At 40.8% G+C, this 23,399-nt stretch overlaps 1 protein-coding gene across 1 annotated transcript; it reads left to right on the top strand.

Moving 5' to 3' along the window:
• The first annotated feature begins 867 nt into the window (after positions 1 to 867).
• On the top strand, positions 868 to 20,851 carry LOC129082265 (protein O-glucosyltransferase 1). Its single transcript, XM_054587938.1, is given in 6 exon segments — positions 868 to 1,106; positions 7,299 to 7,306; positions 20,015 to 20,169; positions 20,171 to 20,262; positions 20,264 to 20,313; positions 20,316 to 20,851. Coding segments are annotated over 6 exon segments (1,080 nt in total).
• The last annotated feature ends 2,548 nt before the right edge of the window (positions 20,852 to 23,399 follow it).

Below are 23,399 nucleotides of genomic sequence, written 5' to 3'. Positions count from 1 at the left end.
GTGGAACATATAGCAAGGACTCATGGACAAAACAAAGGGGATGGATTGAGGGAGGGAGAGGGGGGAGGTGGCAAGGGAAAGTGGTGGGGGGAAGGCATAAACAAATGTATTTGAAAAAATAAATAAATTAAATTTAAAAAAGAAAAACAAAATTAACATATTTCTAAATGTAGGAATAATTAAAAGGTATACTTAAAGAAGTGTCTTTCTTTTTATACCTTCTACTGTATTTCATTTTCCTACCCTTACCTGTTTTCCCTTTCCATCTCACATCTCTTTTGTTTTTTTCTTTATTTCCTGAGGGTTTTTTTTGCACACATGACTAGATACATGCATGTTTCCCTGTTTCCTGTCCTTTCTTGTATGAAAAATTGATACTTCATGAGGAAGTTCTTTATATCTAATTCAGTACCTAGACAAATGACAAAATCTCAATTATTTAGAAACTTCAAGTGAATACATAAAAGATGAAAAATAGTTTCTATAATTAAACTGTGTTTGAATATACTTTCTATTTTTCTCTATTCATAAACAATCTGGTCCTGATGATGGATCCTTAAAGGCACTTACCATCCAACTTATGTGTAAGTACAAAAAAGGCAACAGGCACTGTGATTGCCATTTAATCTATCAAATTACTCATGTTTCTAATCTAAGAATATACACAAGCTTAAAAACTTCTAATCAGTCAATTTGAGTGTTTGGGCTAAATGAACCTTTGATGCCTTTCAGCTCCAAGATTCTGTGACTCTCTGTTGTCATGGTGCCATGGTTCTGATATTCCAAGCTGCAGGAGAATCATTTTACTGAGGCATTTACAGGCAGCCTCAGACTCATGTCTTGAACCTCCTCTGCCAAAGTTTGAGCATGGGTGGAATGGGCTACACAATGAAGAAAAACATCATGAAAACAGGAGACCCTGTATACCTGCGGAAGGCCCTTGTGAACAATCTTGGAGAGGAGAAGAGGACCAGGCTCCACATTCAAAAACTCCAGAAGGCCTTGAATATCCGGTTTAGGGAGATTGATAAAGAAAAAGCAGCCCTGAGGAATTTTTTGGGAAAGCTTCACAGGACAACTGGCTATTTTCCACGACAGCCTCTCTGGTGAGCAATGCTACTGAAGATGAAGAGTTCATGAAAAAGGTTCATTACAAAACACACTTGCTTCTCCTTCTGTTATCTCTATGTAACCTGAGAAAGCAATATAAAAACCACTGGGACAGCTCGAAAAAGACTATACAATTGAAGATAAAAATGGAATGTCTACAGAAAAATTGAAAGAGAAAATAAGGCATTATTTTTTCCAGATGATCCCATATCTTTACAACTTGAAGTAGTAAATGCAGTACATATATTATTTCCATTCAAACTTTCCTTAAGACAAGAAAAAAGCTTTGCTATTGCACAGATATTTCTGATATTGATCATGAAATATATACATTTGTCTTATTCCTGCTTTTCTCTCATTGACATCATTTTCAATTATTTTTTATAGTTTTAATAGCATAGATAAGAATTGAGGCAAAAATTAGGATGAAAATAATAGTATGAAAGCATAGAATCTTGATTCCCTAAGAGAACTTGATTCAAATCTCGATTTTGTAATGTATTACCTGTGCGATCCTAGACCTATGAACTATTTTATTTAAGATGGAGATAGATAATAACAACTATATTGAAAGATTGCTTTAAGGATTAAATAAGGTAATATATTTATACAGGGCATATTGCAGACACCCCCAAAATATTAGTAGTTAGTATTATAATTTATTTTGTTTTAATTACTATTTTTACTATTAAGTAATAGAGCTCTTCTACCTACACCCTCAGTCTCTAGGCAAGTCTGTTTCCATTCCTAGGCCTTGGTTTTTACAAGGCTATGTGAGAAATGGAATGGATTATCTCCAAGGCCTCTTCTAGCTTTAAGTTCTTTGATACTAAAACTTCATAGTTCTACTTTTAAATATGCCAAGACAGAGGAAAGACCCAGTGATCAAGATTCATATCAAAGTGACTTTTGGGGCTTGGGTATTTATTTCTACTTAGCCATGACTGATCTACCTACCTCATGTTTAATGATACATGCTACTCAAGTATAATATATTCTTAGCAGCCTCTCATGATACATTTGCTGGGTGACTACAGAGGAAATTCAACCTGCTTCTTGAAAGACCTTGGGATTAAGTAGCATGTCTTTGTAACTAATTTAGGCTCTACACTTAAATAGGCTTGGATTCTGTCAGATATTGATGTTTGACACAACAGGCAAGTTAACTAACATTTATATACCTTCACGCGTACCTTACATTGTTTAGTTTTTCAACAGTACAATGAGAACAATAGTACTTAATTGAGAAGACTATTGTGATGTCTTCTTGTGATATCACATACAGAAATGTTAGCACAATATCTACTACACTGTAGGAATTCTTTACATGCAGTTGCTGTGGTTATTATTTTGGGGAATAGGCAACAATTGGAGTTTCTGGGCTAAGAAATGTCTTTGTGAACTCTAAACACTCTTTGATCTCAGGTATGATGAGCTGTTTACCTAGATCTCAACCATCTGTAATAGAAATATGTATATGTGTATTCAAAAAAGGAGACATATAGATAAAGAGATATAATGCAGTAAGTTTGAGGATTTCAAGGCCGATAAAGGAAAAAACATGACCACAAGATAGCAGTAGCACACATGAGCTTTATCTGGGTGGCACTCTGATGGGTTGCATGAGAGGGGAAGTCGTTCATAATGGGAGGCCGTCCAGAGGCAGTAGCAAGGGACCAGCACCCAGAGGAATACAGGGCAAAGGAACTCCTGGAGGATAAGGGAATCAGAGATGGGGCTCATGAGTCCAGGCAATGTTGCTCAGTAGCAAGATGGGGACTATATTTATTTGCTTGGGCTGCCATAACAAAGTACCACAAACTGGGCAGCATAAACAATAAAGATTTATTCTCTCAGTTCTGGATGCTGGAAGTCTGAAATCAAGGTGTTGGCAGAGCTGGTTTCTCCTCAGGACTCATTCTTTGGCTTGCAGAGGGCTGTCTTCTCCCCGTGACTTCACAGAATCTTCCCTCTGTGTGTGTCTGTGTCCTAATCTCTTCTTATGAAGACATCAATCAAATTGCATTAGGATCCACTCTAACAACCTCATTTTACCTTAATTACCTCTTTAAAGACCTTATCTCTAAATAGTCACATTCTGACATGCTGGGGATTAGGACTGCAACATATGAATTTTGGGGGTACATCATTCAGCCCATTTCAGGGAGTTTCTGAATCAAAGAGCTCCATTGAGCAGCAGCAGCAGCAGCTTAGAGTCTTGTCTATGGCTAGCAGATGTTGGGTGTGGTTTTACAGGGTATATGAAATAGGTAGGTTTTAAATGACTAAAAATGTTCTTATTTGGACTATATTTAAAGCAATTAGGTATGTAAAATTTTGAGCTTAGTACAGAAGGCTTTGAGCTAGAGGTTTCAGGCTGCTGTGAAGAAGAAAGCAGCCTAATTGTCAGTACACAGAAGCCTACAATATACAGGGATATCTTTGGCTTGCTTATATCCAGATCTATCTCAGACTCCATGCTGTTTTATAATCTAAGTTGTGTGTTACTTTGTAATACCTGAGTTTGGAGCCAGTGATAAAACATTCTAAAGACCCCAAATCCTACAAGGATACAAAAGAGAATTTAAAGGCCATTTGCAGTCAATTGGCCCACTTCATGGGGGAAAGCCAGGAGAAGAGATCAGAAAAGGAGAAGATTTTGACATGTTCAATCTGTTTAGTCAGTAGACATTGACATTATGGGCCCTTTGATAACTTGACTCTAGCTATCTGTAAAACTGGTGTTACTGAGCCACATGCAATAATGTGTAAACAAGTGCATAGAACTCTCCCCCACCCCATTTCACAGCTATTAAATAACCTAGAGCTATGCAGTTATCTAACACCATGGCACCTAAAGTATACTAAGATTTACCCCAGTTCTAGCTCCTGGGTCATTCATTTAATTTCTATGGATAATTCTTTGAGTACAGTTATCTGTGTTTTCTTTTTGTTGTTGTGAGGTATCCCACACATAGGCTGTTCTTAGTCTCCCCAGAATAAGTGGTTCTAGAAGGATTAGTATCAACAGGACTACTGGAAGAGCTCACTTGTGGCACTGGAGGGCTGCAGCTAGTTTTGTGGAAACACATAGGTTGGGGTGGAAGGTCCACTGTTGAGAAAAATTCTACTGGAATTTTGAGCCGAATCCAGGTGCAGGAAATACGTTTCAGGGTTGGATTAGGGAAAGCTTGGCATAGGGGAGGCAATTTTATTCTCTTGCATGTCCACCAGGCTCCCTCTGCTGCTAATAAACTCTGTTCCTAAGAAAGGTAAGTTTGTGTGGCTTTAGTGCAATTCCAAGTGGTTGGAATAGGAGCTGCAATATTATAGTCAAACAAACCTGGATGCTCTCCACCTCACACTCAGTACCTGGATCAACTAAATGGGTTATGCATGCAACACATTATTGCCCACACATTTGTGTGACTAGCCTCATATAAGTTGATGCTCTTGTTGGATGTCAAATGTGAGGGGAATAGGCTCATTTTGATGAGTAAGATTTACTGGAGAGTGTGACCAAAGGAGAGATTTAATTCTATCTGTGCTAAAATCAGGTTGTTGGAGTCAAGCCAAGCATGGGGTTGGATCTGTATGGGTAGATATGGCTTTGGCTAAGGTTATGCGCAGGTTTGGCTTGGTGGGCAAATTTATTTTCATTCTTGCTCAGACCGTTGTGCCTTAGTGATTGAGTTTTCCTCCAATTGTCAATAGCAAGTAGTATCAGTGTGTTCCCATGGGCACAGGGTGCTTCACAAGTATTCTAGGTGGTTTAGAGAAAAAATGTTAATTTAGTCATGCACGAAATTAGATCCTGAACTATAAGACACTCACACACAGGATCCTCACAGGTGGCCAAGTTATTTCAAAAATAAATATAAATTGTAAATACTTTATGTTTGACCCATTTCTGTACCTGTTTATTACAATGATGCTATGTTTCACTATGGGAACATCTGCTCCATTGTTTTCATACTAGGGGAAATTTGTCTAGGGCAGATGTTTATACAGCTTTCAAAGCCTCAGGGATGGACCCTTGGGACATGGTGACTACACCAACAAATTTCCTCCCGTGTTAGCTTCACTACTGGTCTTTTCCTTATTGTTTCTATCTTCTGTAAGGTGAGATATGTAGATTTTTTTTGAATTGAGATATAATTAACATTATATTAGTTTTATGTGCACAACATAATGATTTGAAACATGAATATACAGTTGACCCTTGAACAACAGGAGTGAGAACTATGTGGGTGCATCTTTATGTAGATTTTTAAAATCCCTAATTTCTTAGAGATGTCTAAGCCCAGGCAATAGTGCTTTGTATACCTTGCCCTCCTTGTATATATTGATTAGCATCCAGAGAAGAGGTCCATGGTAATGTGCCTTTGGCCACTTTGTTAACACACTCTCTGACTCATACTAGAGAGGGAGAGAGATCATTGCAATGAATGGAAAGAGAGGCCAAAACATGTAAGATCAAAAGATACATTGTTGGCATGAGTTATCTCAGGGATTAATAAGAGACATAATTTTATCTCTGTAATCCTATAAGATTTTTTAGTATTGTCTCTGAATTAGAGTTTTTCTCTTGACTGTACCAGTAATGAGCAAGCTGGTTGTAATATTAGATATAAACTCACTGTCTCTGGGTACTCCTTATATAAGACTTGATAGTAGCCTCCCTTTGCTCCATTTATTTAATGGCACTATTTAACAATAGTGGGTTTCATCTGATTTGAAGAAGTTGGCCTACAGAGCTTGAAGGGGACCTGTGAGTCACAAGCAGTCTGATAGTCTGGCCTAGCCAGAAAGGGTGTTGCCAGCAGTAGCAGAGATAGGAGGAGTGCTAGCTTCAGTGCTGATTGACCAGCCCACAAAGCCAGTGGTGTGGTTCCCATCATCTCCAGCCTGACCTTTGTTGTGCATCTCTCTGTGGTATGGACATGGAGTGGGTGTGAGTGGATACTTCTTAGGTAAGGAAATGGCACAGCAGCAAAGTAGGGGTTAAAGTCAGAGATCACGTGCATCCAGGAATTGGAGAGCTGATTGTATCCTGTGCATCACCCAAATGCTGTTACCCAGTATGAAGTGATTGGTTCCACCTTTAGGAGGGTGTCAGGAGTAGGTCCATGTTGGTTCCACAAAGTATGTGGGTGGCCTCTCCAGGTGGTGGTAGATAGTTTTCTTGTTCACACTGACAATGAGACAACTCAAGCTGAGAATGGCTCCTGAACTGGTGGTCCACATCAGGTTCTTATCAGGACTTAGGGGAAAAAAGTCAGGCTCTGGATTTTCTATGAAGGAGAATGAAATGGTAAAAGTACCAAGTCATGTTCCTTTGTTGTTAGTTGCAAACTCAGGGTGACCATGTCCACAAAATCTAGTTATTCTCCTGTGTCTAGTGTGGGTGTATACAACAAGCAGAGGTTGCAGTATCTCTGATGATAGTCCCCTCAGTTGTTGTGAATTTAAATATGGTGAAGTTATGCCATAGGAAGGATGAGTTTAATGTAATCAGGGAGTATGGATTTAATGTGATGTGATCAGAAGAATGGGTAGCATTTTGACTACTTTGGGGGCCATTGTTCTCCAGGTTTTTTCAATAGGCCTCTTTTAAAAGCCTATTCCTGTGATACCTGGTGATGTTATTTTATAATATCATTTTATAATGCCCATTTTTTGTATTCGATTTGCGATAAAGTGAAAGCCTTGGTCTTACTCTCTAGGGTTGTGAAAGCTGTTTTGTTCACCTTTCAATGACAGTAATGGTTGCCTTGCATGGGAAAGTGAGTAGAAGGCCTGTGTAGGTAACTACCATTGTTAAGGCAAATTTAGTGACTCCTGCTGCTGCTAAGAGAGGCACAATGAAGTTAATTTGCAGAATCTAATGTGACCCCTCTTTGGAAATTTCTTCTCCCATACAATAGGCCCAATGTCTAGATTTCTGGCATGTGGTACAGTCCCTAACAGCTTTGTGTAGATGTTTTTCATCTCGGTCAGCTCCTCTATTAACAATTTATTTTTGTCACCTCATTATGCCCAAATGCCCTGACTTCTGATGTGCCCACTGGTGAAAGTAACAAAGCTTTGGGGCTTATCTTCTTTTATAAGGCTTACCTATTTGGGTGGATTGGTTAGTTTATCAATTTTGGTGTTGTATATTATCTATTTCATGTCTTGTCTTGTAGGAGCCAAGGTATGTGGTAGACCCAGATGGATAGGATGGGAGCCAATCTGGTTTGTTTTTCCCCATATCTCTTTACTCCAAATGTTTTGGCCTTGTATTTTCTATCCCTGATTTTTCCAAAGTCCCATTCAAGAAGTTAGCCTGTTAGCCACCAACCAGGAACATATCTGCGAAAATGGGAACCTTAGAAAAAGGTTTGCCAACGGCAGGTTCTATTGCTTGTAATAATGTATATATGGAAATTATTTTCCTTGCATCTTTGTATTGTTGGTTAGGTTCTGCTTATAGGTGAGATTATATGGTATTTGTCTTTCACCCCCTGGCTTATTTTGCTTAGCATAATGCTCTTGAGTTCCAGCCATGCTGTCGTGAAGTGCAGTAGTTCTTTTCTTCTTTCTGCTACGTAGTATTCCACTGTGTAAATGTACCATAATTTTTTGATCCAAACATCTACTGGCATTTAGGTTGCTTCCAAGACTTGGCTATTGTAAATTGTGCTGCTATGAACATTGGGGTGCATTGGGGTTCTTTTGAATAGGCATTTTGGGATTCTCAGGGTATAGCCCCAGCAGGGGAATCACTGGATCAAAAGGCAGTTCCATTTTCAGCTTTTTGAGGAAATTCCACACTGTTTTCCACAATGGCTGCACCAGTCTGCATTCCCACCAACAGTGGACTAGTGTTCCCTTTTGTGGAACCTAACCAACAATACAAAGATGCAAGGAAAATAAGACCAGCAACACTGAAAGGAAAAGAAACCAACAGAGACAAGAGGGAAGGGGGGGGGGCGGAGGAAAAGGAAGGGAAGGGGAAAGTTAAGGAACATATAGCAAGGACTCACGTACAAAACTAAAGGGAAAGAGTTGAGGGAGGGAGGGAGCGGGCAAGGGAAAGTGGTGGGGGGTAGGCAGAGACAAATGTATTTGAAAAAATAAATTATAATTAAAAAATAAATAAAAAAAGGAAATTAGACTATTTGAATAGGAGTAATAGACTGTGACTGTTTATTGCTGACTCTCTTATACTGTCTGCTCACTTCACTGGTAAAGAAAGATCATTGGTTTTCTTGTTTTGAAAGTGAGAACCATCCTTCCTCCAACCCCTACTGGGCAAAGAGCAGATGCATTTCTGGAGGTCTTTTGAAGTTAAACAGCGTAAGAAGTAAGTGGCTATTTCCTCATGGAGTGTGACATACCAGTAGGTCTGAGTTTAACTCCATTTTAACAAGGAGATCTCTTTTGTTGATCCAATTCTACAGGGAACTTTACCATTACCCAGGACAAAATAGGAAACTTAGTTCATAGGGTAATTGGATTAGTGCCAGTAAGGATTTCAGTTTTGATAGCTAAAAAAAAAACCACAAAAAACAAAAAAAAAGTTACAAGTGATTGATAGAAAGGAGTCAGCAAATACCAAAGGAAGGAATCTATTGGTGCTAAATTCCAAACATCACACCAAATGTTGATTGGATCCCTTTACTGATGTGGGAAGTGGGAGTGTTAAGAGGTTGTCTTTTACCAGATTGGGAATAGTTCACCCTTCTGAGTTGTAAATGTAACCCAAAATTTTCACTGATTGGAAGAGGCCTTGTACCATATGGGACAATTTTCCATATCCTCTCAGTGAGGTGTTCACTCATGGCTGTAGTGGCCTGTGGAACAGTCTTAGTCCAGAGAAGAGAACATCATCCATATAATGCAAAAGGTGGATTTCTGGTGGAATTTTGGGGTAGGCATTCAGGTTCTGGCTGAAAATTCCTTCTGTGATTTCAGGCCATTTAAGTTCTCAATAGACAATCAGGTATAGGTGTACTGTTGTCCCTTAAAGGTGAAGGCAAATGTGGCTGACTCCTACAAAATCTTTACTGAATAGATCACGTTAGCCAAGTCTGTAGCTCCAAACCATTTACCTATGTTGTTATGAATGTCATCATTAAGGTAATGATATCTGGTAGAGGTGTTTTAATAAAGAGAACAGCCTTGTTTAACTTTTTATGTCTATTGTTAGCTTCCACTCATAGTAGTGGCTTTAGGCACAGGCTACACCAGGAAACTAAAAAGTGAGATGTGAAATCGATATCCCTTCTTACCTAAATCATATATGACAGGACTTAATCCTTCAGTGACTCACCTTTACTGATAGGAAAAGTTTAACCTGTTTCTACCAGGTTGCACCGACCAACAGCATAAAAGCCTTAGGCTTGTTCCCTTGGGTTACCTGCTCACTGAGAAGGTGCATTCCAATCATGGGAAAAGTCTCAGGGAAATAAGGACAAAAGTATCTTTTAGCAAAACTGGGCCAATTTTAATAGTTAATTTGGCAATTACCCATTATCAGTCCCCGCCACCAAAGCCTGTCACCTCCTTGAGGGGTTCATTTAAAGGAAGAGTTCTTCCTTGATTAGGGAGATTTGGACATCCATATCTAACAGAACCAGCCAGCATTGTTTATTTTTGGAGCCCAAACCACAGTTAATATAAAGGGGTGGCTGTTTGTAGGAAGGGTCCTTCTCCTATGATGGCCAGATCCCTATTGGAGTGGGTACCTGCCACTGGTAGACATCAGGGGCAGGCACAGAAGGTAAGGATAACCTCAAAAGCAACTCCTGCTGTGGATTGTAACCTACACCTACTAAGTATTGTAATGCTTCATTGACTTCCCAGAAGTCATCCAACCTGAATCTCTGTCCCTTAGGTTCTACTATAACCTCTTTTGTTCATCCTAGGGTTCATATTTAGGCAGAGGCATCATTGTATGTGGTTTGTTTGGTCTGGAAGAGGGGCTGTCTCACTGGTCATTGCAATTTGGAATAGGCCAGGGAGGATATTTTTGTAGAATTAATGGACAGCTGTTGACTCTGAATTTGTTTTTCACGAGCTTCTTCGAGGTCCAGAGGAGGTATGGCCTCTTGAATTGTTTCAGCATTCACTGTCATTGTCAGTAAAAAGGACATAGTTGTGATACACCCTTTAGAAACAACTAGGTGGACTCAGAACTCAATTTATCATCCCTCAACTGACCAAATCATCATTATGCACACCACCTTCTAACTGATAAACCTACTCCAACATCCCCAAATGGCAAATGTGGGTGTTTTTCCTTGAGGGTGTTTGTCAAAAACAATGACAGGAAATGGTTTAAATTTATAACTAATAGTTGGGGCAAACAATACAATGGTCCAATAATGTAAAATGAGAAGCTGGGGAATGAGATGTTCACAGAGGCTTTGAAAAGCTCCTAGGAATTCAGAAGTCCACTCACTAGTAACAAATGTTGAACACAGCTAACATTTTTCCATTGACAGTTTGCCAGGCTACCATGAGGCTTCTAGTAGGACAAACCATAAAACCATAAAAATTCACATCTACAAAGTATATATGGACCAGGGTCCAAAGTCTGCTCTGGGAGTCATTCCCACTATCCACATTAATTGTGTGGAATCCTTTAGTAGAGATAGACTTTTTCTACCTCACACTATGGCTGCCTCTATTGGGTTGAGTTTGCTCCCCACCAGATACATTCCATACAGCCAGATGGCGCTTTTTCTTTTGGTTTCTAGGGCTTTTTAAAATCTCCATTCCCAGAGAATTAGCATTACTTGATCTGGCTGGTGGTTCCCTGGAAGACCCTGTTTGAAAGGCTAATTTTATTTGATCTCAGTCAGAGCTCACTCAGTGTGAAAAGTTTTTTCCTTGAGGGTGTTTGTCAAAAACAATGACAGGAAATGGTTTAAATTTATAACTAATAGTTGGGGCAAACAATAGAATGGTCCAATAATGTAAAATGAAAAACTGGGGAATGAGATGTTCACAGAGGCTTTGAAAAGCTCCTAGGATGTCAGAAGTCCACTCACTAGTAACAAAGAATTTAAAAAACAAAGAACAAACAAACAAAAAATCCCAACAAAAATACACCTCTCCCAGTATTTACAGATTGATTCTGTGTTTGGGTATTTCTTTATTGTTTAGTCAGGTAATTTACAATTCTGCCTTCACCTTCACTTGTTGTTTGCCTTGAGCCTAGTGATCAGCCAGAGATGAAAGCTTAGGATCTTCTCAGGTCTTTTCTGTGTCATGTATCATGCCCAGGTTATATACACATTTTTCTAAATTACCCAGTATACACAGGAACTTTTGAATGCCCCAGTTTCCCAAAGAAACTCCCTAGCTTTTCTTCCAAGGCTTTTGATATGTTTATTATTTGCCTCAACTATAATCTTTTGCCTTAGGTGGTAGTAGTTTGTTCATTTTTCTTACAACATTTTTGAGGAATAGCCAATTTTCTGACCTGAGAGAACTCCCAATTAAGTGAAAGAGAGAAGTAGTTTTTATTTAGCTCAAAATATGTTAATTCTCCTTAATTTTTAAGCCATCTTTTGTTGGATATAGAAAACATAGTTGACAGGTTTTTATCTCTCTCTCTCAGCACTTTGACTATGTCTTCCCACTGCTTTCAGGCTTCCATGAATTTCTTTCTCTCTCTCTTTTTTTTTTTTTTACTTTTTTTCAAATTTTATTTTATTTATTTTTTCAAATACATTTGCCTCTGCCTACCCCCCACCACTTTCCCTTGCCCCCTCCCTGTTCCCTCCTTCAGTTCTTCCCCTTTGGTTTTGTCCATGAGTCCTGGCTATATGTTCCTTGACTTTCCCCTTCCCTTCCTTTTCCCCGCTCCCCCCTTCCTTCTTGTCTCTGTTGATTTCTTTTCCTTTCAGTGTTGCTGGTCTTATTGACCTTGCATCTTTGTATTGTTGCTTAGGTTCTCCTTATAGGTGAGATCATATGGTATTTGTCTTTTGCCCCCTGGCTTATTTGGCTTAGCATAATGCTCTCCAGTTCCATCCATGCTGTCGTGAAGTTTAGTAGTTCTTTATTTTTTCTGGTGCATAGTATTCCATTGTGTAAATGTACCACAATTTTTGATCCAATCATCTACTGATGGGCATTTAGGTTGCTCCCAACACTTGGCTGTTGTAAATTGTGCTGCTGTGAACATTGGGGTGCATAGGTTCTTTTGAATCAGCATTTTGGTGTACTTAGGTATAGTCCCAGCAGGGGAATCACTGGACCAAAAAGCAGTTCCATTTTCAGCTTTTTGAGGGAATTCCACACTGCTTTCCACAGTGGCTGCACCAGTCTGCATTCCCACCAACAGTGTACTAGGGTTCCCTTTTCTCCACAGCCTTGCCAGCACCTGTTGTTTGTTGATCTGTTTATGATGGCCATTCTGACCGGTGTGAGGTGGTACCTCATGGTGGCTTTGATCTGCATTTCTCTGATGCCTAGTGATGCCGAGCATCCTTTCAAATGTCTCTGGGCCCTCTGTATCTCCTCCTTGGAAAAGCGTCTGCCCAGGTCCTTTGCCCATTTTTTCATTGGGTCGTTTGTCTTCTTGGAGTGGAGTTGAGTGAGTTCTTCATATATCTTGGAGATCAAACCTCTATCTGATGTATCATTAGCAAATATATTTTCCCATAGGGTTGGCTCCCTTTTCATTTTGCTGATGTTTTCTTTAGCCATGTGGAAGCTTCTAATTTTGATGAGGTCCCACTTGTTTATTCTTTCCTTTATGTCCCTTGCTTTAGGAGACATATCAGTGAAAAAATTGCTACACTGGATATCTGAGAGTTTCCTGCCAATGTTCTCCTCTAGGACTTTTATGGTGTTGTGACTTATATTTAAGTCTTTTATCCATCTTGAGTTTACTTTTGTGTAAGGTGTCAGCTGATGATCAAATTTCAATTTTTTGCATGTAGCCGTCCAGCTCTCCCAACACCATTTGTTGAAGAGGCTATTATTGCTCCATTTTATGCTTCTGCCCCCTTTGTCAAATATTAGATGCCCATAGAGACCTGGGCTTATTTCTGGGCTTTCTATTCTGTTCCACTTTTCTATGGGTCTGTTGTTGTGCCAGTACCAGATTGTTTTGAGTATAGTGGCTTTGTAGCAGAGTTTGATGTCTGGTATTGTGATCCCTCCTCCTCTGTTTTTCTTTCTCAAAATTGCTTCAGTTATTCGGGGTCGTTTATGGTTCCATATAAATTTTTGAAATGTCTGTTCTATTTCTGTGAAATACGTCATTGGTATCTTAATAGGGATTGCGTTGAATCTCTAAATTGCTGTGGGTAGTATGGACATTTTGATGACATTAATTCTTCCAATCCATGAGCATGGTATATGCTTCCATTTATTTGTGTCTTCCTTAATTTATTTTTTCAATGTTGTATAGTTTTCTGCGTACAGGTCTTTTACGTCTTTGGTTAAATTTATGCCTAGGTACTTTATTTTTCTTCTTGCTATATCGAATGGTATTTTTTTTCTGATTTCCTCTTCTTCTATTGCAATGCTGGTGTAAAAAATGCCTTTGATTTCTGAATGTTGACTTTGTATCCTGCTGTTTTGCCAAATTCACTTATTAGGCTGAGGAGTTTTTTGGTAGAGTCTACAGGGTTCTCTATGTACACTATCATGTCATCTGCAAACAATGATAGCTTTACTTCCTCCTTTCCTATTTGGATGCCTTTTATCTCTTTCTCTTGTCTGACCGCTGTGGCTAGGACTTCCAATACGATGTTGAAAAGAAGCGGTGAGAGCAGACATCCTTGTCGTGTTCCCGATCTTAGTGGGAAAGCTTTTAGTTTTTGCCTCTTGAGTATGATGTTGGCTGTAGGTGTTTCATATATGTTGAGGCATTCCTTTATTATGTTGAGGAATGCCCCATTTATTCCCATTTTGTTGAGTGTTTTGATCATAAAAGGTGCTGTACCTTATTGAATGCTTTTTCTGCGTCTATCAAGATGATCATGTGGTTTTTGTCTTTTCTTTTATTTATGTGACGTATTATGTTTATTGACTTGCATATATTGAACCATCCCTGCATCCCTGGGATGAATCCCACTTGATCGTGGTGGATAATCTTTGCAATGTATTGCTGGATGCTGTTTGCCAATATTTTGTTGAGGATTTTAGCATCTATGTTCATCAGCGAAATTGGCCTGTAGTTTTCTTTCTTTGTAGGGTCTTTATCTGGTTTTGGGATCAGGGTGATGCTGGCCTCATAGAAGGAGTCTGGGAGTCTTCCCTCTTGGATGTTTTGGAATAGTCTGAGAAGGATAGGGGTTAGCTTTTCCTTAAATGTTTTTTAAAATTCTTCTATGAAACCGTCCAGCCCTGAGCTTTAGTGTGCTCGGAGTTTCTTGATGACTGCTTCAATTTCCCCAGCTGTTATCGGTCTGCTCAAGCTTTCTGTTTCTTCCTCCTTCAGTGTTGGGAGATTATACTTTTCTAAAAATTTGTCCATTTCATCGAGGTTTTCAAATGTTGTGGCATATAATTGTTCACAGTAGTTTCTGACAACCCTTTGTATTTCTGTGGTATCAATTGTTATTTCTCCTCTTTCATTTCTGATATTATTAATTTGGGTCCTCGACCTTTTTGTCTTGATGAGTCTGCTTAAAGGCTTGTCGAGTTTATTTATCTTTTCAAAGAACCAGATCCTGGATTGGTTGGTCCTTTGAATGGTTCTTTTGGTCTCTATGTCATTTAGTTCTGCTCTAATCTTGACTATTTCCTTCCTTCTGCTTGCTCTGGGATTTATTTGTTGTTGTTTCTCCAATTCTTGAAGTTGTAGTGTTAGGTCTTTTATTTGAAATGTTTCTATCTTTTTTAGGTAGGCCTGTATTGCTATGAACTTCCTTCTCAGGACTGCCTTTGCTGTGTCCCATAGGTTTTGCACTGTTGTCTGTTCATTTTCATTTGTTTCCAGAAACTTTTTGATTTCTTCTCTTATCTCATTATTGACCCATTCATTGTTTAATAGTGTGCTCTTCAGTCTCCATGAGTTTGCAAGTTTTTGAAGTTTCTCTTTGAGGGTGACTTCCAGTTTCGAGCCCTTGTGTTCTGAGAGAAAGTTTGGTATTATTTCAATTTTCCTGAATTTGCTGAGGCTTGCTTTGTGTCCTAACATATGGTCTATTTTTGAAAAACTGCCATGAGCATTTGAAAAGAATGTGTATTTTTCTTCTTTGGGATGTAAGGTTCTATATATGTCAGTTAAGTCTCTTTGATTCAGTGTGTTATTCAGCGCCACAATATGTTTATTAATGTTTTGTTTGGAAGATCTGTTCATTTTTGACAGTGGAGTGTTGAAATCCCCTACTATCAGTGTGTTGTTGTCTACATCTTTTTTCAAGTCATCCAACATTTCCTTATAAACTTGGCGGCTCTTATATTGGGAGCATATAAGTTTACAATGTTGAGGTCTTCTTGATAGATTCTTCCTTTAAGTATTATAAAGTGCCCCTCTGGGTCTCTCTTTATGGCCATTGTTTTGAAATCTACTTTGTCTGATACAAGTATGGCAATCCAGGCCTTTTTCTCTTGCCCATTGGCTTGGAATAGTATTTTCCATCCCTTTACTTTCAATCTGTGTAGGTCTCTTGCTCTGAGGTGGGTCTCTTGTAGGCAGCATATGTGTGGGTCGTGTTTTCTTATCCATTCAACTCTCTTGTGTCTTTTGATTGGGGTATTTCGTCCATTCACATTGAGAGATATTACTGATAGAAACTTACTCATCTTTTCTCTTTGTACCTGTGTTCCTCTCTCTCTCATTCTTTTCCTTCATCTGCTTATACCAGTCCCCTTAGCATATCTTGGAGTGCTGGTTTGGTAGAGATGTATTCTTTTAGTCTTCTCTTGTCTGGGAAACTCCGTATTTCCCCTTCTATTTTAATTGGGAGCCTAGCTTGGTAGAGCAGCCTTGGTTGTAGGCCCTTGCTTTCATGGCTTGGAATATTTGTTGCCATTCCCTTCTGGCTTGTAGTGTTTCTGTTGAGAAGTCAGCTCCTAGATGTATCGGGGTCCCGTTGTATGTTACTTTCTCCTGCTCCCTTGCTGCCTTGAGGATTCTCTCTTTGTCTTTGACATTTGCCATTTTAATGATGATGTGTCTTGGAGTGGACCTCTTTGAGTCCCTCTTGGGTGAGGTCCTTTGTGCTTCCTTGGATCCATGAGTGCCTTTCTCTCCTCAAATTGGGGAAATTTTCCATCATGACTTTTTCGAGGAGGTTCTCTATCCCTTGCTTCCTCTTCTTCTCCTTCTGGTATCCCTATTATACGGATATTATTGTGTTTCAGGTTGTCCTTCTTTTCCCTAAATGCCTCTTCATTCTTTTTGAGTCGTTTTTCCATTTCTTGTTCTTTCTGGGAGCTTCTTTCTACCTTATCCTCCATCTCACTGATTTGATCCTCGGCTTCATCCAGCCTGCTTTGGATTCCTTCTACTGTGTTCTTCAATTCAGAAATGGTATTCTTCATATCCTCTTGTGTCTTCTTGATAGTTTCTATGTCCTTTTCCAGGCTGATATAGTTTGCTGTAAGATCCTGATAGTTTCTCTGCAGTTTCTCAGTTATCTTTGAGCTGGCTGAGCTCATTGAGCTTCCTTAGAACCATTGTTTTGAATTCAGTATCTGATAGTTCCCTTGCCTCTATTTCATTTAGCTCTCTCTGTGGGGAGTCCCCTTTTCTACTCATTTGGGGGGAACTTCTTTTTCTTCCCATTTTTGTGAGAGTCTATTAAGTATTTTTGTCCTTTACTTTTCTTTCTGGGCCTGCCTCTGATGATGTCAGTTGTTGACCCTATATGTTGACCTTGGGTTGTTTGTTTGAGCCTTCCAGGAGTCTAATGTCTGTGTCTGACTCCTGCTTGGAGCAGCTCTGTGACCCCTTCGGTCAGGGCTGGGCTATTTTTTGGGATCTCTCTGCACTCTCATGTTGGCTTCTTGAGTGCACTCCCAGCGCGGCAGGATCCCACGCCTGCCTGGGCTCGCATGTGCTTGCCCCAGACTAGGGGGCTTATTCGCGACCTCGCGTACTCATCTGGCCCCTCTGGCCGGTGAGCTCCGCGGCACTGGTCAGTTTAGGGTCTTCTATTGTGTATTTTCCCCGCTTTTGGCTCTTTGGGTGCGTTGCTTGCCCTCGCTAAATGGGGACTACGGAAATGGGAGGAAGTCAGCTCCAGTACTCTCCGGTTAATCCTGTCTCTGGTCTCTCCTCCAGGGACTCTGGGCAGCTCTACTAATTTTGTGGGCTGCTCAGCAATTGCAGGCAGGCTGGTCAATTTACGCCTGCCCTTGCTGCTCTGTGCACTCCCTCACCGCCGTATTGGTGCCAATCTGTGGGAGGCCTTGCCGGCCACTGCAAGCGTTCACCAGCCTGCGTGGGTTACACACACGCTCGTCAACTGTTGCCGGTCACTTGGCACAAGTGTGCGTGCCTGCAGTGGGTGTTTTTGGGGTGTCTATGTGTGCTTTTCGGCTTTTGGCTCTTTGGGGGTGTGTCCTTTTCCCACGCAATGGAGACTAGGGAAAGGAGAAGGAGTCGGGACTCCCCGGTTCCTCCTCCCGTTCTTTCCCCAACGCCTCCATTTCTAGTCTCTCCTCAGGGGTCTCTGGGCAGTTCTGTGACCCCTTCAGCCAAGGATCCACCCCCTGTGCAGGCTGCATTTCAATCAAAAGCAGTCTGGTTCATGCGCACCCCTCTTCTGCCTCTTTGGGGTCGCGCCTTTCCAGCCCACAATGGAGGCTACAGAACGAGGAGGAAGTCGGGACTCCCCGGTTCCTACTCCCATTCTTTCCCCAACGCCTCTGTCTCCAGTCTCTCCTCAAGGCTCTCCCAGCCAGTCTGCACTCAGCCCCGCAGCTCACACGCGTAGAAGCTGTGTGCAGAGAGCACAAAAGGCAGGTTAATTGATTCCCTTATGCCTGAGCGAGAGGGTAGCTGCAGAGTGGGAGGCGCGCCATCACCTGGGCTCCTCTGGCCGCCGTGTCAGTTCTCTTCACAAAGTTTTCCTCACCAGTCTTTTCCCAGGCACCAGCCCACCCCGCTGCCACCTCTACCCAGAGATCAAGGAGGGTGGCTGCCACTGCAACTTTTGTGTTGGCCCTTTAAATGTCTCTTTGCATCCCCAGCCACCTGTCTCTGGCAGAGAGCGCCCCTAAGCTTTTCGGGGTTGCATTTTGTCTGTATTTTCTTGGTTTTAGCTGCTGTAGTTTAGGGGTCCCTGTTTATGATTCAGACCCCGTTCTTCTCAGGGAAAGCTAACTGGCCGTTTCAATTTCCCTCTGGTGCCAGTGTCCGTGGGCACCCAGCCCACCCTCACGAGCCTCCATCGCACTTCTCACCCTTTGGGATGTGTGAGAGTCAAATCCACTGTCCGTGGCACCAAGGCTCCTCTCCCACTATCGTTCCACTGCTTTCCAGGTGATTACTCCACTATTTAGTTGCAATTCCAGTTTGGTCTTGGGAGGAGGTCAGCGTGACTCCCTTTCATTCTTCTGCCATCTTCTCTCTCCCCAATTACTTTATTTTTTAATTATTTATTTTTCAATTATAGTTGATGGATAATATTATATTAGTGTCAGTTGTACAACCCAGTGATTAGACATTTATATAACTTACAAAGTGATCACCCCAATAAATCTAGTACCCATCTGACACCATACATAGTTATTACATATTATTGACTATATTCCCTATGCTGTAGTCTAGATCCCCATGACTGTTCCGTAATACTAGTTTGTACTTCTTAATCACCTCACCATTTTTACCCATTCTCTTAAACCATCTCCTGTCTGGCAAACCTCAAAATATTCTCTGTATCTATAAATCTATTTCTGTTCTGCTTGTTTATTTATTTACTTTTTTAGAACCCACACATAAGAGAAATCATATGGCATTTGTGTTTCTCTATCTGAGTTATTTCACTTAGTGCATACCTTTATGTCCATCCATGTTATTGCAGATGGCAAGATTTCATTCTTTTACAGCTGAGTCATACTCCATTGTATATATGTTCCACTTCTTCTTTATCTATTTGTCTATTGGTGGACATTTAGGTTGCTTTCATATCTTAGCTACTGTAAATAATGCTGCAATGAGTATATGGATGTATATATATATTTTTTATTTAGAGTTTTGGGTTTCTTTGGAAAAATACCCAGATGTGGAATTGGTGGGTGTTTCCTTGTTTTTTGTTATACCCTTTTCATTAAAGTCTATTTTGTCTAGTGCAAGTATTGTTATTCCAGCTTTTTTGTTTCCATTTTCATGAAATATCTTTTTTCATCCCTTTATTTCAACCTGTGTGTGTCTTTCAAGCTGAAGGGAGTTTCCTATAGACAGCATTTGTCAGGGCCTTGTTTTGTTATCCATTAAGCCACCCTGTGTCTTTTTTATTGGAGCACTTAATCCATTTGTATTTAAAGTTATTGTTAATAGATATGTATTTATGGCAATTTTATACTTATATTTTTATCTTTTTTTCTTCTTCTTATTAAAGAAACCTCCGTAACATTTCTCTTAATACTCGTTTGATGGTGATGAACTCCTTCAGCTTTTTCTTGTCCAGGAGGCTCTTTATCTGTCCTTCAATTCTAAGTGATGTCTTTGCTATGTAGAATAGTCTTGGTTATAGGTCATTGTTATTTATCACTTTGAATGTTTGGTGCCAATCCTTTCTGGCCTGCAAAGTTTCTGTTAATAAATAAGCTGACAGCTTTGGGGAGTTGTCTGCCTGAGCAAGATGGCTGCTGCCTTCTGGGGGACAGGTGGTGCTGGGATCCCATGGGCTACTTTCTCAATTCTCTCTCCAGGGCCTCCTTCCCCAGTCTCTCCTTGGGCGTCTCTAGCCCACTCTGCCCCACCTTTGCTGAAACCCAGGGTGTAGTGGTGTGATACACTTTATTTTGGAGGTTATTGGATACCTCCCTGACATGGAGATCATGATCAATGTACAAGATTATCTGCAGGTTCCTAAATGGATGGAGCCTGCCATTTTAGTCTTCTCTTTCAGCAAGACATTAGAGTACCATGAATGATATCATGTATCCTGCTTGGACATTCTGGAAAGGGGGACTCACTGTTTGGCCAATTTATCTTATGGGTCTTGGATGGTGGGATCTCTTCAGAGTGGCCATGGGAAAAGAAAAATTCCACAGCCTATTTCCAAGGATCAAGGACATGTCAGAATGAGATCCTCTCATGCTCCTATCTTGGAAAAATCCAAAACTTGTTGATACATAGAACACCAAAAACCAGGCCTGGAAGTCTATGAAAGATACCTTGAAAAAGCCAGCTGCTAAGGATGTCCATCTTGTGCATCACTGCAAATACAAGTATCTGTTTAATTTTTTAGGTGTAGCTGCAAGTTTCTGGTTCAAACACCTCTTCCTGTGTGGTTCACTTGTTTTCCATGTTAGTAATGAATGGCTGGAATTCTTCTATACACAAATGAAGCCATAGATTCACTATATCCCAGTCAAAACAGATCTCTCCAATGTTCAGGAGCTTCTGCATTTTGTAAAAGCAAATGACGACATAGCTCAAGAAATTGCTGAAAGGGGAAGCTAGTGTATTGTGAACCACTTGAGGATGGATGACGTCACCTCTTACTGGGAGAACCTGTTGACTGAATACTCTAAATTCCTGTCCTATAATGTCACAAGAAGTAAAGACTATGATCATATTATTCCCAAAATTTTGAAAACTGAACTCTAATAGTCATCATCAGAATAAAGTCCTCTCTGTGGCAGCAGAAGAAAAGAAAGAAAGGAGAGAGAGAGAGAGAGAGAGAGAGAGAGAGAGAGAGAGAGAGAGAGAGAGAGAGAGAGAAAGAAAGAAAGAAAGAAAGAAAGAAAGAAAGAAAGAAAGAAAGAAAGAAAGAAAGAAAAAGGAAGAAAGAAAGAAAGAAAGAAAGAAGCTGACAGCTTTGTGGGAGCTTTGCTCTACATAGCTAACTGCTTTTCTCTACATAGCTAACTGCTTTTCTCTTGGTACTTTTCAGATTCTCTCTTTGTCTGTAACTTTTGCCATTTTAATTATGATGCATCTTGGTGTGGGCCTCTTTGGCTTCATCTTGTTTGGGACTCTCTGTCCTTCCTGGACTTGTATTTTCATTTCCTTCACCAGATCAAGGAAGTTTTTCATCATTATTTTTTTCAAACAGATTTTCAAGTCCTTCTCTCTATTTTCCTTTTGGTGAATATTGATTTACTTGAAATTGTCCCAAAGGTTTCTTAAACTATCTCCATTCTGAGGGATTCTATTTTTATTTTTGCTGTTTTGATTGGATGTGTTCTGCTCTTTATCTTTCCAATCACTGTTGTGATCCTCTGCTTCATCTACACTACTATTGATTCCTTGTAATGTATTCACCATTTCAGTTATTGTATTCTTCATTTATGACTTATTCTCTTTTATATTTTATGTCTCCATTTTATGTTTTCTATATCTTTGTTGAAGTTATCACTAAGTGCATCTACTTTTCCCCAAAGTTCATTAAATATCCTTATAACCAGTGTTTTGAATTCTGCATCTGCTAGATTGCTTGTCTCCATTTTGTTTAGCTCTTTTTCTGGAGTTTTGTTTTGTTTTTTTATTTGGGACATGTTTCTTTGTCTCTTCATTTGGCTGCCTCCTTGTGTTTGTTTGTTTCTATATATTAGGTAGAGCTGCTATTTCTCCTGGACTTGGTAGAGTGGCCTTATGTAGTGGATGTCTTGTAGGGCCCAGTGGTGCATTCTACTCAGTCATCCAAACTGGATACTCCAGAGGTGCCCCTGTATTGGCTGTGTGCACCCTCCTGTTGTAGTTGAGCCTTAAGTGCTATTGGTACATCAATAGGATGGATTTAAACCCAGGTTGGTCAATTGTGAGGACTAGCTGTAACCATAGTGGAGGATCTGCTGGCAAGAACCAATCCCATGGAGAAAGACTCATATCTGTGGGTCTTGGGTGCTCAATGAGTCCACCTACTCAAATGTACTCCTCATGGATGTGGTTTGGTGGTGCTTTCATATGGTCTGAAGCTTTCCACTGGTTGCTCTGGCTTGGGGGCCTCCTGGGAGGTGTAGGTCAAGGTAAGCTTCTGCCCGCATCCTACCCAAGGTCACCTGGTGTGAGTTACAAAGCAATCTGTAGATGGCTGCTACTTGTGCTGGGCTTGGAGCTACCCAGGAAAGGCCAAGTTGCAAATGAAGACTGGCTTCCACTAGTGCTGGGCCGGGAGCCACTTAGGAAGATGTTTGGGGCATGCCAAGGTGAGATGCAGCTTATCTGGAGTTTGTGAGCCTTTGAAGGGTTTTATGAAAGTACACAGCACAGCTAAGGCTGTTTGTTTGAAAAAGCTACTGGAAAAGGCTTGGGTGGCCCTGAAAGTTGTGTGAGATAAGGTCTCAGGGAATCACCAAAGACAAACACCATCAGTCAGGGAGATACTCAGATATGGCACTCATCTACAGACTCTGTAGGGAGAGGGCTCAAGAAAATGTTTCAGCCAGCACTTCTGTATGGGAGAAAGCTGCCCCTTCAGCCCTTGAAAGGCAATTCAGTTCTTCTCTGAGTGTTTCTTGTACCTTGTGAGCGGCTGCCTCAGTGCTGCAGCTCAGAGTGAGTGAGCCCAGAGTAAGTCTGTGCATGGGTGCTTTAAGAGGAATGCTTGGGAAGACCCAAGATGGTGAAGGAGTAAGTGGAAGCTACACTAATCTCCTAGGGCCAAACTGGAATTACAACTAAATTATAGAAAAATGATCCTGAATAACCAACCAACAGAACACTAGCAGGAGAGAAGCCTTGTACCAAAGGCCTTACAGAACCACACCACCACCACGAGTCTGGCAGGAGATGCAGAAGGGTGCAGGAGGGCTGACTGGGCTTCCACAGGTGGCAGCTGAAGTTCCAGAGGAACATTTTAGCAGCTGGATGGGTTCCACCTGTGAAGAGGCGGCCTGTTGGGAAACACCCGGCCTTGTTTCAGGAGCCGTAACACTGACAACAGGCTGGAGGGCCCCAAGGCTGAAATAATCAGGAGGCCTTGGAGAAACAGGCTCCTGAGGAGACTTGACCTATGGTCCTTGACAATGACAGGTAAGGCCCCTCGGGGAAGGGGCAACCTAAGACAAGTATTGGCCAATAAAGGCAGCAGATAAGAAATTGGGGGACACGGAGAAAGGGCAAAAAGGCCCCAACACCTCTAGGCTTGGCTTGGACATAGCCAGAGTCCTCTTTGCAGCCGAGAAGCAGTCTCCTTATCCCTTGGTGGTTCCCT

Source organism: Pteronotus mesoamericanus, unplaced genomic scaffold, assembly GCF_021234165.1.
Source record: "Pteronotus mesoamericanus isolate MK-2021 breed Mesoamerican mustached bat unplaced genomic scaffold, CSHL_Meso_final scaffold_125, whole genome shotgun sequence".
Classification (NCBI taxonomy): Eukaryota; Metazoa; Chordata; class Mammalia; order Chiroptera; family Mormoopidae; genus Pteronotus; species Pteronotus mesoamericanus.
Note: the sequence above shows the minus strand (reverse complement) of the source record. Positions and strands in the feature narration are given on the sequence as shown.